The sequence below is a fragment of the Gadus morhua genome, chromosome 7 (assembly GCF_902167405.1).
Source record: "Gadus morhua chromosome 7, gadMor3.0, whole genome shotgun sequence".
Taxonomy (NCBI): domain Eukaryota; kingdom Metazoa; phylum Chordata; class Actinopteri; order Gadiformes; family Gadidae; genus Gadus; species Gadus morhua.
This window is the reverse complement of record NC_044054.1, coordinates 20,667,885-20,686,408: the sequence shown is the minus strand read 5'-3', so window position 1 is coordinate 20,686,408 and position 18,524 is coordinate 20,667,885. Positions and strand designations below refer to the sequence as shown.

The window sequence follows — 18,524 nt, the reverse complement described above, 5'->3', positions numbered from 1 at the left end:
GTTCACACATTCACACATACATCATATATGTACTTGTTTTGAGTTCAGTCTTGTATGTTTACACGTTTTGGAAGAACAAAAAAAATCAATAAATGGGACTCTTGCCACTCACTGAAAAAGGCTTCACTGTTTACTTGAAACATTAGGTTTTTTCTTTGGTTTTGTTGTGGTTCAGAACAATTGAATAGTTTCAAAAGCTAAGCTAATATTTTGAAAAAAATGTACCTATGTGGATGTAAAATACTCTAAACATGTGGTGCCTTTACTGCAGCAAAATACCTTACGAAAATAGGTTTGCTGTTAAAATTGCATCTCACCCGTTTGGCCACAAGATGGTAGTCCATAGCTATTTCTGATCGCTGCCTAGTGGCTTTGACAGATGTGGTGAAGCCAATGGAACTTGTGGTGACAGATTGATAGGCCGGGTATGCACTTTAAACCCTTAACATTTCCAATTGATTTCAGATGCATATTTTTAAATGGACATCAAAAACGGACAGTTGTCGATATTTCATCACTATGCAGTGATTTATAGATTAAATCACTAAAGAATAAAATCGTATTATATTCACAATTAATAGCTTTAATAACACAATTAATAACACATTTTATGAAGAAGTTTGAATTCCCTCTATTCTAGTGGATATATGCCACATATGAGAAGCCTAAGTGGCAACATACACAAAAACTGTTCTTTAAAAACACTCCTTAATGCTTTTCTGTGCTACATTATTAACCATGTTCTTTCTCTGTGAGATAGACCCTGACAAACAATATGAGAAGGTGTCTTTGATGATCATTTAAGTGTACTCCCTTTTTCTATATTAGACAACAGACCGTGGAGAATATTGACTGTTCAGTTAGAAGCAATTATGCTTTGAGCAGTCTGAAGCTCAATAATAGCCCTGATACTTTGCATCATGAGACATAATGTGCTGTAGTTAAGTCTGTGAGCAAAGGTCTTCACAAAACACTACTTCAGCGTATAGCACTAAATAACTTGCCTACATCACCTTTGATTAGCATGGCAGATAATTAAAGGAGTTTCAACATTTTACAATAAAAACATTTAAGAAGCCTGATGTTTGCAAAGAGCTTGAATTTACATGAATGAGAAAAAAGGTTTGAAGCAAGGTCTTTATAAATACTTCATCAATCCACAGGTAAGAACAAGGTCATCTGCTTTAACTTCTTCCTTGTTCCACTCATCCATCCATTCAACCATTCATTCATTCAATCATTTGTGTATTGGTTTGTTCATTATTCAGCTCTGGTTTTCGACAATGTTTCTCATTCTATCTCGATCGAGTTATTATAACAAAACACATATATTCACGTTTGTAGTACATGATACCCATCCACACAATGAAAGTACATAGGTTATTAGCATAGTAACTACAAGTCATATAGTTGATCATCCTACTTCTTCCCTCAGTTCATAAGAGAGAGATGTTGGGAGAATTCTAAGGATAAAATGGAAGGCATACAACCGATAAATGTCTAAATGTTTTGCCGCCAAAAGCACCACTATTGCACCACGCCATCTCCTATCTGGCACTATAATGCCTTTCTCTTTACATCTCAGGGCTCAGCACAGGTGCCTTGAGTCCTGAAAGCTTCTGTTCCTGCAGTGCAGTTTTACCTGCAGGCCCGGGAGGAAATTTATTGCCCAGCTCAGCAGTGGAATGATCAAACCCCGAATCATAGAATTTAATCACATGAATAACCCTCATTCACCTTTCATAATTGAACTCTCTCCCGCCTCTCCACTACAGTAGTGAACATTCTCCCCCTCACCACCACTTTGGCCTGACCTCTGTTGCCGAGGTTACTTGACAACTTGAGAAAAAATGCCTGAGGGTGGATTTGTCCACCTCAAGGGCTCTGACCGGGCCATATTGGATGCTGGTTGTTGGTTGGTCTGTCACTCAAGACAAGCAGAGTTCCGTTCCACTGTATGTTTACCATGTAGGCTATTGGAAATATGCCCTTGCAATAGATCAGCTTTTGAACCTGACAAACGGTTTAACTTCAAAAAAATAATAATTTATAAGTAGGGCATTATTTATATGCCTATATATATTTATTTAATGTTTGCATAAATCTTATATATTCTTTAGAACTGCTTGCAAACCGTTTTTTATGGCCCCAGCATGCGCTTGGCGCGCTATGATGCGCGTAGGAATGCGCGGACAGGTGCAGCTCGCGAAGGTGGCAGTCCTCTCGCGCTCCCTCCACTCCCACCCTCTTTCTCTCTATCTCTCTCTCGCGCGCGCGCGCGCTCTGAAAAGGATACGGGGCGACAAGTTGCCTAGTTGTTGTCGCCTTGGTCACTGCGAGTCATTTCCAAATGCAGCCGAGCCTTAAACCAAGAAAGGTCGCCACGCTGGACCTTTAAAGTGTCGAGGTGGGTGACACGTGCACGCCGTCCCTAGTAGGTACTACTGTCCCTGCGCGCGACGTCCGCCTACGCCAAACAGCGTCAACTTCACAGCTGACTACAAACAAAACCTCCGGCAAAGTAAAAAAAAAGAAAAGCCAAAACAAAAAAGGATTTCCTGCTGTGGATACTGGCTCCAAGTTCCTGCACTTGGAGATTCAACAAGATAACACCGCACTTGCTGGAGTTGAAGAGCGGAACCTGCTCATATTAAGGCGTGGGGAGACTCGGCGTTTGGAAGTGGAGAGACTTGGATCACGCGTGTGCTGAGCCATGGAGGTCGATAATTCAATGAAATTTACCGCGCTGTCACTTACTTTGCTTTGGGGGCTTTCAGGTCAGTTGGCAACATTTTAAACTTGTTTCACGTTTTTTCATGTCATTATAATAGAATACATTTGTGACTATGTGTAAATATGCATGTTCCTACATTCAGAAAAACAAAAAAACAAAAAAAAACAATATCCTTTAAACGACAAATCATATAATGGTATATCAAAAATATACTGTAAGAACAGGGGTGGGTCGAGTTCAGACTGTTAACATAGCGTGTCGTTCGATCCCATTCGTTGATTGGTGGTCAGTAGGACAGGGCGGTTTAAGAAGAATCACCTGTTTGTTTTCCTCAGGATTTGGAAACAAGTGTGTTACACACATGATTATGGCTTCGAGGGTAGAAGGATCCCTTTATTGCTGCTGTTACAATAGCTCAACCGTGGCATGCAATATATTCTTCTGGTGTTTCGGGATTCACAGCAGATTGTATTGTAATTCATTAGGAAGAATTACGAAATGGGTTATTTATTTACAATTGTACAATTACCATAAAGCATATAACAGTTTATTTACTTTTGGTTATATGTTACCTTTTTGGTCGTAAATGACCTAAACTGCAGTAAAAAGGCTGCTAAGTGCCTATCGACTGCCGTTTTCCCATGGTAAACATGTTGCCAAGTAAGAGCTGATTTGGCCTTTATTTGCCCTGGAGCCAGCATATGAACACTGTTGCCTAAACAATCAGAAGTGCTGACAGCCCCTCATTTCAGTAAGTCTAGTTTCACATTAAGGGCATGATAATGCCATAGCACATTCAGACTCTCTGAATTCATACCCTTAAAGAACCTAAAAATGCTTATTTGGTCCTGTCAGAGCATGTGTCATAGCACTGCTGGGGTTTGATTCCCATAAGAAGACATGCGCTCACAGCATTGTGAGATGCTTTTGATAGCCTCCACCATATGCCACATCAGTTATGTTTACTCCCTGGTGAGATTAGATTATTCCAACAGCACAATACACCAGTGGTTGTGTATGACCTCAGCCCCAGACTCAGTCTCAGTGCCCCGCAGGTGCGTCCCGGAAGGCAGCCCGGGACAGGAAACAGTCATGAATAGCTAGGCTAACAGGAAAGCTGGACATTCCTTGTGGGGCTATAGATAAGGAAATGACTGGCCAGCCTTCCAACAAACACCATTATGTTCCGCTGTGGAGGTGATACGTCAAGACTTACGGCAGAGAAGCTGAGCATCTTGAACTTGCTCTTAGGCGGCAATGGCACAGCGAGTTACTGCATATCCAAGCGCTCAGCAGGCATAACATGTGATTATAGTTATAATGGCAGCTTCTAAACCACCGCAGGGCTGTGCCACACATACAATGGCAAGTGCCAACAGGAAAATATGCCAACAGGCACGCAACAGGCCGCGATTAATGCGGCCGACAAATATTTCACTTTGAAATCACTTACATATTTCTCTTTGAAATCACTTACATATTTCACTTTGATATTACGTAATTTTTCCAAAACAAAGCAGTGACACAGCAAGACACCGCTTGAAAGGCAGTTAACCTTCTTCCCAGTGTGTGTCCCATGAAAGTTAGATTTTACATATTTGCTCATCAAATAATCATCTGATGTTGTTTGATGTACAGTATTAAACGTAAGTAAACAAACACTATTAAGTGTCCCTATTTGGGTGGAAAACCTTTGGCATTCCCAATGAATTCTTCTCTGTATGGTGAGGAGACCAGAAGAAATGCTTCTAAGTTCGTTAAATTTGTTGTATTTGAGCTTGAATCCAAGATCCATTGTGTCTCCTTGATTACCACGCTCATTGAAGTCATTTACATTTATTATCATTTCTTAAGTTAACTGCTTCTCTTAAACTTGTCCTCTGGCAAATGAATTGAAAGGACATTTCCGGTATTTTGAACATTGAGCCCCCTTTCTGGTTTGTCTAGGATAGAATAGAGTGGTAGGGAGAACCGATACGGTTGATACGGAGAACCGAGCAAAAAGACTACAACCAGCCCCATTTTCTGTTTCCGCTTCTGGTCCGGTTTCCGTTTCATTTACAAAATGCAGATTTACAAAATGCCAAATAAAACACGACAGAAACTGTATTTCGCTACGATACCTGATTAGGAACATCAATGACACCACTAACCACTCGATGAGTTTCACATTTCTGAAAACTAAAGTTTAGAGGTGTTTTTGAATGCCCATAGCCAGCCATTGTGAAGCAGGCAGGGGCGATTCAAAATTAGCCAAATACTCGAGCCAGGACCAATATTCAAAAATTTCGGTGTTAACCACTCTATTTCATCATAGACAAACCAGAAAGGGAGCTCAATGTTCAAAATACCTGAATTGTCCTTGAACTGAATCTCATTATAAATGAAAGAGATATTTTTTCTCCTTGAGTCATCGCCTGATTTTCAAGTGCTTTTATTGATTTGTGTTTTTTATTTGATTTGCGATTTGTGTGTGAATTACACCATAATAATATGTGCTTGTTAGGGTTACTTAAATGTGTCTGTGTTTGTATGTGCACATCGATTTGTTTGTTGTGTTTGTTGTGTTTGTGTGTGTGTTTGTTTGATTGTGCATCTACATTTACATGTGTACACCTGGATAAGCTTGCAGATACAAGGCCTTTACCAAAGCAAATTCAGTCCATGTCCGCAATGCATAAGCCTTTTTGCCTCATCTATCAATCCTTTGCTTTACCATACAATCACTCTTCTATTCTGGACACACCATCTGGCAAAGGAACATCTTCATCGGTTTTCCAGGTGGGGCCTGCATTGGACTTCACTTATTTAACAAGGTCAGTCCGTTCAGGCTTCAAAGGCTCCACAGGGATGGTGGAGGGCTTTTGCTGCCACCATGGATTTTCCCTACAGAGTTGTTAGTGAATTAGGATCGCGACTGAGGATGGGTTGCATGCGTTGTTCACAGTCACATGTGTTGTTGTTTTAAGTCAGGGCCACACAAATTAATTCTGGCTCTTTACGCTTATGAAGTTTCTCTCTCTCTCTCCCTCTCTCTCTCAAAAATGCTTCATTATCATGGATCTCTCTCTATCCCTGGATATATGTGTGTATGTGTGTGTCTTTCTCTCTCTCTCTCTGTATATATATATATCTATTCAAGATCATGACAATGGTTCATGTTTGTTTCCTCCCTATTGTTCGCCTGTCATCGTGACATCCCAAAAATATCACCATGTCTGTATCACCATACACGGTCTACCACAGGCACAGCCAGGAAATATAATGTGTCCAATTTTCTAACAACTCTTATCTCTAATTGCCTATTTCTTGGAATAATACCCAGTGGAAGTGCATTAAAAGCCATCCATTGCTCTCAGCCTGCAGGATTACAGAGTGGTCGGAAGTCGAGGGCTATCTGCTGCGTCGGTCCCCCATCAACTGGTACAATTTTGATTTGAGATTGAGGGATTTATCAGTGTACATGTAACGGTACAGAAATACAAGGGCTAAATCTCCCCCGTCCTCTATTCCCAGGCAATGGAGTTTTCTGTCCAATTGTCAACCCACGCAAGTGTGCCACTGGCTTCGGTAATCCCCATGTATTTACACCTGGGGGCATTCTGTAGCGAGCGCCATGACATCACTGCAATAATACATGACTACCGACATCAAAGAAGATTAAGAACTGTAACTAGTACAAGTTGGTTTCTATTTTGAGAAGAGGCATTGCTTTTTTAAGCGAATTACTATTAGTTCCCATGTTCTTCCCTCTATCCTCCCCAAGTGACAACATGACACAGAACTGAACCTCATCAATTCTCCTTTGCGGCCGCTTCTCCACAACATCATATGATGTTAGCCACCTCATCTGTTACTATCAATCACGTACAGCTTTCTCTGGAGCTCCTTGATCCTTTTCCAATCCCATTGTATGCCAGCAAATCTAAAATGATGGCTTTACTAAAAGACAAATTGAAGTTAGAAGCTCACCAGTGCTGAGCCTGTGGGTGACAGGTGTCACAGGTTGTGACACAAGCTTCACCTTGATTCTTACATAGCTCCAAAAATTACTGGAGTAACCATCTAGATTTCTGCCTTATTTTATTACCCGGGACAATTTAAAAATATCTTTGTTACACACAGTTTATGTATAACAGTTAGTGTAGTGTAGCAGTACCTAGTTTAAGATTAAGATGGATTGAGAACCTTTTTCTGTATGTAAATAGAGAGCCATCAGCCATCCACCAACCAGTGCCACATATAGAGTTATGAGTCTATGTTGGACATTGCTTCTTGTGGCTTGGTGGGATGTCCCATCCTCATTCTTGGTCCCAAACGGAATAGGGCTCCTCAGGGGTCATGAGAAAGCCACTACTTGACGTTCCCAACCCTCTGCCAGGCCTATGGACTCTCTTAAAGGCACAGCCATCTCCTATCCTCTTCTCACCTCTCCTCTTTTCTCTTGTTTATTCTCTCTCCTCTCTTTGGATAGTCTCTGTCTCCTCTCTGTCTCCTCTACTCTCACATCTCCTCTCCTTTCTCCTCCTATCTCCCTACTCTCTTCTCTTCAGATCATCTCTCCTCTCCTGTCTCCACTCTCTTTCCTCTCGCCCCCTTTCTCTTCAATGTCATCTCTCTCCTCTCCTCAGTTGTCCATCAACTTATCAATTCTCTTTATTTCTGACATTTTCTCTATTTCTCTTGACATTTCAATCGTTTTTGTCATCTTTTTCCTCTCTCCTTTAGTTATGTTCTCTGACAAGAATGTCGTCTATGCCAGCCTTAGCATATGATCAGGCAGGCACCAGGACCCCATCGAAATCCTGTAATAAACCCACTATATATACAGACATATTGATATATAACCCATTATAACTGATGGGTTGCTCATGACCCCTTGCGGATCTTGACCTAGATCTTTCCTGTGTCGTCAAACATCCAAACTGGTGTATTGTTTTGGCTGCCTCAAGTTATTTCCTTCAAAGTTTACTGGGGTTTCATGATGGACAATGGTTACATCAGTTATTATGCACTCCCCAGAAAAGCTAGATGTATTTATAGTGGCACTGTTATAGTTTGTGGAGGAGGACCCACCCCTCTTATTACAATAATGTCAATTCCTCCTGCCACATTGAGGGCAGCATTCCTTCCAGGTTCAGACCCAATGCGGCTTTTTAGATAGCTTATATGAAGCATTTCAGTATGTCACACGCAATAATGTCATCACTATCCAAGGATAATATGGCTATTGCATGACATACCTTGCTGTAACTTGTAGACATTACATCCAAATGTAATGTAATAAAAATGATTCCCTGCTAATAAAATCTGGTGGTATGTTGGGAATGCATGAGGGTGTTTGGTTTGATCTACAGCTTTTTACCTGGCTTAACAGGCTGCTGATGTCCTAGCCTTCCCCCCATCGCCCCACCTTAAATTGAGCCAGGCAACTCAACCTTCGATGCAGTTGAGCTGTTGAACACTCCACTCATTCCGACAAAGCAATGGTCCTCCAAGCACGACGGTGGCAGCTGTAGCACGAGCACAAGATACTGCGAGGGACAGTGAACACGGTTTCGCCCTGCGTTATGATAAGCCATTACAAGAGAAGTTACTACCGAGATCGCGCATGGGCTAGCTTTCAGTTCCGCTGACAGATGTCGCTTCCAGGAGGATCAACACGGATGTCTTCCTGACCTGTCAGTCAAAGTTAAATGAAACAAAAAAAAGAGAAAGAGAATCAAGTTCAGAGCAGACGGGAATTGAGGGCATGGGCTTAGGCCAGCGAGCCTAAATCAGTATTAAATCATTCTTAGGAGGACTTATGAAGGGGCAAGTCGCTGAAGCACACGAGATGTCTGTAACAGAGACTTAATCCCTGGCCTTTTCTTCAAGTTGTACCGTGGTTCACGCTCGGGCCAAGCTGATCATATCCATATCTCCACCGTATAGAGGGATAAGGATTATAATGAGGCTCTTCATGGACGTGGGATATGTTATACCTTTGATATAACGGCGTGTTTTGCTAAACATACAAAATATGCCAATAACTGCCAAACTCATTGACATGTTGATGCACATTGCCGTAAGCTACAGAGAAAGAAGCAGTATGAATGCTTCCTATGGATGATTACCTAAGACTACTATAACCAGAGTCTCTTCAACTAAGATATCTGTATTTTTACCCAATTATGACTTTCTAGCATTTTATTCACCACTGAAGAAATCCATTACAGCCAAAAAAAGCTTCCACTGACCACAACAGTAATTCAGTTGGATTTAATGCTAAATAACACACATACCAATGAAAAGTGTCAAACTTGTATTGAACACTTTAATGCCTATATTAGAAACAAAGAATATAATATTTTCTTTACCAACAAGGTTGCTTTATATTTATTCAGTCTCACATAAAAACCCAGATTAAAAAAGGAAAAAAATGGTTATGGTTTGACATTGGCTGTATGCAGCCTTGTGGAAAAAGTCATTACCTTGGCTCTATTAAGCCAGGCACTGGGGTATTAGAGTTGCCATTGTTGCCGAAAGAGAGATTCTGAGGAGGCTCTCTGAGGGGCACAGTCAGAGGCACAACCAAGGTCTGTGTCAAACTGTTGCTATGCATTTGAGGCAGCTTTTGTACATACAGGCCTGAGTATGCTTCACAAACCCAATTTATACATTTTGGCTGTTTGTTTTTTTCATCTTGCCAATCCGTTCCTACAACCTTATAATCTTCCGTGGTCATCATGACCAATCAGCTTTGTGTATGCTAGTCTCTCAACCATTTGTCATTTTTACACAATGTGTGTACATTTATTCTCTGCCCGCCTTCCTTGAGCCGTGAAAAGCACCGTGTCCTTTGCTACCAGTGTGGAAGATGAAGAGCCTCTCTATCGCCAAGGTATAGTTTCCCGTCCTGGGGGCAGGACCACCTGTCACCTCCACCGCTCACTCCCACCCCCAGCCCCTCACTGCCTCTGCCCCTGGGGAAGCACCATCATGATCTTCTCATATCTTCACACCTCTTTCTCTGCCTCTCCTCTTCCACTTTCCTTTCCTTTCCTTTCCTCTCCTCCTCCCCTCCTCTCCTCTCCTCCTCCCCTCCTCTCCTCTCCCCCCTCCTCTAGCTCTCCTCCTCCTCCTATAGGGGCTGTGGCTTCTGCATCTCATCAGCCTGTGGCAGGGTTAGCCAGGAGTGTGTGTGTGTGTGTGTGTGTGTGTGTGTGTGTGTGTGTGTGTGTGTGTGTGTGTGTGTGTGTGTGTGTGTGTGTGTGTGTGTGTGTGTGTGTGTGTGTGTGTGTGTGTGTGTGTGTGTGTGTGTGTGAGAGCGTGAATGCATATGTGGGTGTGTGTGTGTGTGGTCTGAAGAAGGGATGCTCGTTATATCTGAAGAAAACAGAGTTATGTGATGTGTGTGTTTGTGTGGGTGCGTGTGTGTGTGTGCGTGTGCGTATGCGTCCATGTCTGTGTGTTATCTGCTTCCCTGTGTCTACGTGTATATATGTTTGGTTTTATTTTGTGGGTGTGTGCGCGCATGTGGTTTTTTTTGTGGTCTCACTCAAACCTATGGCCCTCGGCCCTGCTCTCTGTTTACTCTCTCTCACTCTCGCCGTCGCTCTTTCTCTCCTCAATAGCTTTTCTCAGTTTCTCTCCTCAGCACCTTTTCTCTACTTCTCTCTCCCCACCTATAATTAAATGTTCCCTCTCTCTGTTTATCCCTCTATGTTTTTCTGTTTCTGTCTCTTTCCACATTTAATTATCTCTCTGTCTATGTCTCTCTCTCTCTCTCTCTCTCTCTCTCTCTCTCTCTCTCTCTCTCTCTCTCTCTCTCTCTCTCTCTCTCTCTCTCTCTCGCTCTCTCATACTTTTCCTCACTATATTCTTTCTTTCACTCTCCACTGATCCCTCCCTCCCTCCCTGGGTGGTGTGTACGTGTGTAATTATAGGCATGCATCCCGGGGTTGTTCGGTCACACACAGCCGAGTTTTCAAATGATGTCATTATCTCAGATAATGGCATCAAGGTGCCGTTCCCCAGCCAACATCTATAATTGTTGTTTATTGAAAAGCAAAACAAAAAACACCTCACTTTCAGTTGTCTTATACAGCCGCCTTTACAGGGACACTTGTGAAAGAGGAGATGGGTGCATGGTTTATTATGATGTTATTCTTTTTCTTCTTCACAAGTCACAATAGGGCGGTGTAATTGAATTTCTCTTTCCTCATTTGCGGTGTGACTAACAGGCCATCTGAGATAATGTGTTTGCCGTCATCAGATTAGGTGCAACTCAAGAGGGTTTTAATAATGCAATTCTACCGATGATAGATGTGTGGTCTTTGCCAAGAGTGGAGAACTCATTGTTTTATTTTGTCCGTGAATAAAGTAGAACATTATCAGTTGGGATTCGGAAAGAGCTGGCGAAGTCACGGTCGTTGAAATCGAGTCGTTATTCTTGTAACACTTTAATGAATAGATGTGCATCAATAGTACCATTCTCCCAGGCAATCTCTGTCTCCTGTCATCGTAAGTGGTGCAACACCGGTACGGAACAATCCTGAGCAAACTGTTTTCTTTAATGTTGCTTTAAACCTGATTGCCACCATAATAATTCAAAATCGTGCAATAGAAAACAGTTCTTTCATAAATTGTTTTTTTCAACCCAAGAAATGAGTATAACCTTTGTGTTTTCCGTTACTCAATGGGACACTTTAGATGCTAGCATCCTCCAGTGTGTCTTTCTATTACAGAAAAACATTTCACTTCATTCAAGTATTTTCTTTTACCTCTCTATGCACAAACTCTGCCTCTGAAGGAGGGAGAGGGAGAGAGAGAGGGAAAGGGAGAGGGAGAGGGAGAGGGAGAGGGAGAGACCCTCTAATCCTCTGCGCGTCTTTGAAGAGGTGGAAGTTTTTCCAAACTGAATGCTAAACAGGATCTTTCAGGATTAAGTCTGCATATGAGTCATGCGTACTGCTGACTCCACTTTAGGAATTGGAAATACGGAAAAACGTATGTTCACAAAAGCCCAAACCCTGGCAAAACGTGTATATTTCTGACGGTAAAACGATTCCTAGAAACTTGTTCATTTCCACTGACAGCTAAAAGTCCTGGGGAGCTTTCAGTCAGGAGACATCATTGAATGTTCATTAGTGACTGTTCATTACACTCACTGATTTCCTAATGCAACCCATCCATGGCAGCCATTCCCATTAACCTATACACATTAACAGCAATTAGGTCTGTGGCTCACTTTGCTTTTGTTTCGTAATCAGTTAAACTGGAAATTGCGGAGAATGGCAATTGTAGATTTGTTTGCCCGACATTGTAAAGACATTATTTGTCTTTCGGGGTTGAATGCAAAATATGCAGTATTCCTTCTAAACTATATGTTCTGCATGCATCAACATGATTGAAGGCATGCTAGACTTACAGAGACACTCTGAGGATCTGTCCCATAATGGTTTGGATGTACACCTCATTCACACACACACACAATCACACACACACACAATCACACACGCTCACATGCACACACGCGGCCGGAACCATTATTAAACGTCTTCCACACAGTGTCACATGTAATGAAAATCCTCATTTCGATGCAACATGTTTGGTCTCTCACTGAGAGGCCATGTTAAAGCACATTCATTTTCTCCTGCTGTTCCCCAACGTCAACCCTGTATACATCCCCCCCACTCTCCCTCTCTCTCTCTCTCTCTCTCTCTCTCTCTCTCTCTCTCTCTCTCTCTCTCTCTCTCTCTCTCTCTCTCTCTCTCTCTCTCACTCTCTCTCTCTCTCTCTCTCGTTCTCTCGTTCTCTCGTTCTCTCTTTGTCTCTTTTTCTCTCTCTACATTAGCAGTTACCTCACTTGGGGGGTAAATTTAATCACAATGGCAGACTCCTACACACCCACCCACACACACACATTTACATACAAACACACACACACACACACACACACACTTGCCTACACACCTAAGTCATTCTAACACACGTCTTGGGGGGGGGGGGTTGACGCGCTGCTGCGTGCCTCGTCCGGTCCGTAATCACTCGGAGCCCCTGGAGCCGGCTCCGTCGTGCCGCCCCACCCCCGCTTTCACAATCACTAGGACAGCCATTTGATGAAATCCTTGCGCAAACACATCCCATCCTAACCTCCACCCACCGTCCACCCACACGCACACGCACGCACGCAAGCACCCATGCACCCACGCACACACGCAGACGAATCCCCTATAGTCCCAGCTTCATCGCCCCTCCGAACACTATACCTGTCACCCAGCGACGCATCGCTCGGCGAGGTGAACGGGGGGAGGGGGGGGGGTGATCAGAACTCTCCCCATCACCGCGCTCTGCTGTCCGAAACGTCTCGCTCATCCGTCTCCATCCGTCCCAGTGGTTGTTAAAAATAGACCCCGGCTGTCTGTTCAGAGGCACCTATATTCCCCCCCCCCCCCACACACACTTCAAACCCACATGCACACCCACACACCTCCTTGCCCCTTTGCGGCTCATTTTCCTTTCATTTATCCTCTCATAATTAAATAGAGGACCAGGAATCAGCGTGGCATGGTCATAACAAGTGGCATGGAGTGACTGCTGCGCAAGTCATTAGCGTGCACTATTAACCCCCCCCCCCCCACCCGCTTTTATCTCACTAATTGCTTCTGCTGAGGTTGGCGGTCAAGTGCACTTCTGCCATCCTAATCAGAACGATGAAGTTGCGTGACGTTTGTCATGAATATGTGTATATTATGAATGGACCCATGACCGGCCCTCCAAATTAAAATGTCACTCGGAAATAATTTGACAACAGCGTCGCGGTAATTGGGTTTGGATCACGTATGTATGGCAATTCTAGGAAAGATCGGCAACCTCATTGAATAGGAGTCATATTATAGCGGAAGGCACTTATGTTCTATAGCTTTTGCTTTCGTCCTATATTCTGTGGGATATTGCTCTCCTGGACCAGTGTGCAACTGGCTTTAGTCAAATATACACACAAACACACACACTTGTACATGAAAACACGCACACACATTTTAATCATTGATTGCTATCACTATCGGAGGCCCCGCTGTTTATCTTTTCTTCAGAGTGTGATGAATGTCTTATGTAAATGGTGGCAGTACTTATCACATGAACTTGAACCCTGCTACTGAACTCACAACTGAGCCCCTTGATCCTGCATATCTAGATGTTCTTCAACTGGAAAGACCATTATTGAACCAAACGATTTTGAAGAGGTTGACCTTCACGACCTTCAGATAAGATGGCGAAAAAGAAAGAAATTTCCGTATCTGCAAGGAAGCTCTGGCCCCTGAGAATCAAGTTGTTGTTTTTTTAAACCATTGACATTCAAAACATAGATACAGACATACACACATGCACATACACACACACACACACACACACACACACACACACACACACACACACACACACACACACACACACACACACACACACACACACACACACACATACACATACAAACACACAGACATACACACACAAGACAGACTTTAGGATTAGCTTCAGTATTTAGATCCTGTATTAAAAGACGCCAAACAACGCATAGCACAAACTCTTTAATCTTCCTAAACTTACAAATTGAATCCAACCATTTAGTTTTTCAAATAGTTTTTTTTTGTCATCACACATTCTTAGGCATCATTTTATGATTAATCTCAGAAGTAGATGGTCAACAAAACTCAGCGGGCTGTATAGCATTTATAGCTACAAGCTGATGATTATATATAAAAAAAAAAGTACGAAGCATCCAATCTCAGCAGATTCTTTGAAAAATGCTGATGAGGCGGTGTTACAACAAAGCCTGTCAGATGAAGGGGCTTAAAAGATAAAAATCTCTTACTTACGTGGTGCGTTCATTTACATTAACATTAGCATTAACAGACAATAGTTAAACAAGACACAAATTAGAAATACACGCTGTCGTGAAGCCCCTTCTCTTCTTTGAGTGTAAAGGGCGCGGACGTCTGCTACGGGCCTAAGAGCAAAACAGCCTGACTCCTCTGAAGTTAAGACATCGCTACACAAGACAAAAGACACATTGTCAGGAGCTCTGGACCTAGTACCCCAGAAGTATCAGTTGGCCATGCCTGCCATGGAACTGAGCTAACCGCGATGCTATGCTGCTTTTGGGAATGATTGCCCAAAAATGGTTACAGTTTTATAAAAAAAATTAACCGCAGCAGAGGTGGTATGGCAGGACTCTAAAACACATTGTAAGGACATGAGGTCGAAAGAAAAGGCAAAACAATTTCTGATAGAGCAAAAATATACTCAGCCCTATTTCAAGTCAATACAGAGGTAAGGGGGTGGGGGAGATTGGGAGAGAGAGAAAGACATCTAGGGACAGAAAGATAGACCGAGTAGTAACACAATGGGGTTGAGAGAAAGTGGTGAAGAGGGCACAAATGAAGAGTGCTGGAGATAGTGCAAGATACTGAGCCCAAGATTTGGCTCTTTAATCGGGTCGTTGAGGATTAGAACGGATTATACACGAATTGCGACATAGCAGCAAATTAGCCCGCTAGCTTTAATCTGACGGCGGGACAAGACGGAATACTTGACCAGAAGTGTGCGATGATGTTATGTGTGTGCATTTCTGTGTGTGTGTGTGTGTGTGTGTGTGTGTGTGTGTGTGTGTGTGTGTGTGTGTGTGTGTGTGTGTGTGTGTGTGTGTGTGTGTGTGTGTGTGTGTGTGTGTTTGTGTTTGTGTGTGTGTGTGGGGGGTCCTTTCGTTGCAGGCTTGTGTGAGGATGACTAAGGATGTGCTATATGGTAAATGGTTCATTGCGCATACATTTTTCTGAAGACACACTGCGACAGAGTCCTCATGACATCATCACTGGTCTGTTTCTGATTTTGGTTTGGGTTGAGGTGATTATGTCTACTTCTTTATTAATTGATCATGATTTACATTATTGATGTTCCTACTCTCAAATACATACATTTGATAAGTCGATGAAAACACCTGAATAAAGAAACAATAAATGCACAGATAAATAATAAAGCAATGAACATTCTAAACAGACTACACAAAACAAGTAGTGTTGTGTAGAATCCTATCCTAACCCAGAAGAACTATGAACAATGCTAAGCCACAAATACTATCTGTGTCTTCGTTCAATCGGCCTTTAAAACAGTAGCTTTTAGAAGTGTCTCTAAAGAGGATAAAGAGTCCTAAAACGAGCGCTCCTCCTGACTGACTACTGGAGTGCATGAGGATACAGAGCAGCACTACACAGAGGACTTGCTGAACGTATTTAATGAATAGCTCCAGTCCGGGCAGCCGGCTGAAACCTGATCTCACCTGTGGGGTCACACACATAGAGGCAGACTCAGTCCACTGAGCACTACAACGTGCATGTTTATTTGCCTGCGCACCCACATACACACATACAGACACACACTAACCATGCACCCCATACTCATACCCATTCATGTGTGCAATTTAACTAACCAAAAGATGTTTGTACTTAATATATGCACTTGAAAAAAAGACGTGGGCACTGGTTGTGCACACACGCAAAACACACAAATGCACACGCACATGCACACGCACACGCACACGCACACGCACACACACACACACACACACACACACACACACACACACACACACACACACACACCGGAAAGCCAAGTCTTTTGTGGTTCACTGTAGCCTGACTGAATTTGCACCTCTCTGTAAATTAGGTTGGACAGTAGAGGGTGGAGAAAAAAACATCTGAATTATGACTTATTAATGCCCGGAGAAGAGTGTATGTATGTGCGTGCGCGTGTGTGCTGTATGTGCTGATATGATTTCAGAAGGACAGTTTGAAGTTGCTTGCATAACAGCAAGCCAACTGTACCACCTTTTGACTTTACTTCTCAACCCCCCACCATCCAACACCCACACACATACACACACACACACACACACACACACACACACACACACACACACACACACACACACACACACACACACACACACACACACACACATGCTCAGTCCCCACTCGTGTCTTTGTTCTGTCTAACCACTACCCCCTGGGCTGGGGTCCGCCCGCGTGTCCACTTGAATCATGTGGTCCGAGTGCAGAGCAGGGTCCCGGCCGCGCGCTGGCCCACCTTAACAGGCTGCGGACATCGCTTTCCATTTGCGCCGCGCCACAGCACACACACTGCTGCGCCAGGGAGAGAGGGGACTCTCTGTTGTTGTCGCCGATGCTAATGCAGCAGGCGAAACTATGTCACATGCACTTGTTAACTGTTCTTGTTTTTTGGGAGGGATTTCATAAAGGGATTTAACAACGTAAGCAGTTGTTCTTTCGCTATACGGAGTACATCACATTATTTTTGTGTCGCTGATGCTCTTATCCAAAGCGTCTTAGGATAAGTGCGCTCCACCATGAAGATACTTCCCAGAAATTTCAAGAATCATGACAGTACATCAAATTCCTCAAATGCGCTAAATGCTTTTATTTAAAGTGCTGCATTTTAAGGACAAGCGACAGAGATTTTCTTTTCAGGTGTCTCCGAGCGTCATTTGTGCGACAGTATACATAACTTTACAAGCATATATTGGTATTTGAATTTTTTCTAAAATAGTGGGGATAATGAAAATGCAATAAGGGCTATGATGGAAATCTGTGTCTTAAGAATCATATGATTGGATTGTTATCCAATGATGATTATTTCTACCATAGTAATATCTCGTCTTAATATAGGACTTTGTGGATTGGAAGAAATGAACATCGGTTATCTGTCATCAGTGGTCTACACAAACAGCATACCAATCAGGGAGTATCTCCAAACTGTACCAGTGGATCGTAAAATCAGAAGACAACTTAAAGGAACAGTTTGAACACTGCATCTCTTACCCGTGGGAAATTCTGACCCCCTGTCTCTGAGTTTGTTTGTTTAACCCCCAGATCATCAGGGGTTGTGGCCTTCCGTCTCTCAGTACCCGCCCAGCACTTCAGACCTTAAAAGAAACAAGACTTGTTATGTCTTTATCTCAGACACCCATCTTTTATAATTGCATCCCCCCAGTGGAGATTAACGCACACAGACACAATCTCCCACGTAGACGATCTCACACGCAGAATGACACACGACAACCCAAAAAAACACACAGGTACACAATAAACAGACACACACACATAAACACACAAACAATCGTAAATCATCACACTCACATATGATTACACACATAGACATGTGCACAATAACACAAACACACACACGCATACACGCACACACAAACACACAAACACACACACACACACGCACACATTCACACAAACACACACATTCACACACACACACACACACACACACACATAGACAGACAAACACACATTAGGGCTAAAGCTATGAATAGGGACCCTCCCTGCCTGGCCCTAGTGGACGGCGTCCACAGGTATAGAGTGTGTGACATGTGAGACACTGGGAGCAGGCCTTGTTCAGCGGAGCCAGAGAGGGTCCTGCATTATGCATGCTGGGATGCTGTTATTTTCATCACACCACGCTGTTAGCCATCATTGTCGTCCATGCTCGGTCAGCACAAAAATCTGCTCACAGATTGTTGTTGTGTCTACTTTGCCACTCTTTCTCTCTATCTCTATTTTTTTTTCTCTCTCTCTCTCTCTCTCATCACTTTCTCTCTCCCTCTACCTCACTCTCTCTCTCTCTCTCTCTCATCACTTTCTCTCTCCCTCTACCTCACTCACTCTCTCTCTCTCTCTCTCTCCATCTCCCTTCATCTTTTCTCTCACATGTGTTGTCTACC

The 18,524-nt window shown here is 43.0% G+C and overlaps 1 protein-coding gene across 1 annotated transcript in view; it reads left to right on the top strand.

Moving 5' to 3' along the window:
- The first annotated feature begins 2,284 nt into the window (after window positions 1-2,284).
- Window positions 2,285-18,524, top strand: part of esama (endothelial cell adhesion molecule a) — a 38,981-nt gene continuing 22,741 nt past the window's right edge. The window contains exon 1 of the mRNA XM_030360689.1: window positions 2,285-2,777. Within this exon, the coding sequence (XP_030216549.1) occupies window positions 2,714-2,777 (64 nt within the window). The 5' untranslated portion in view covers window positions 2,285-2,713. The remainder of the gene's footprint in view (window positions 2,778-18,524) is intronic.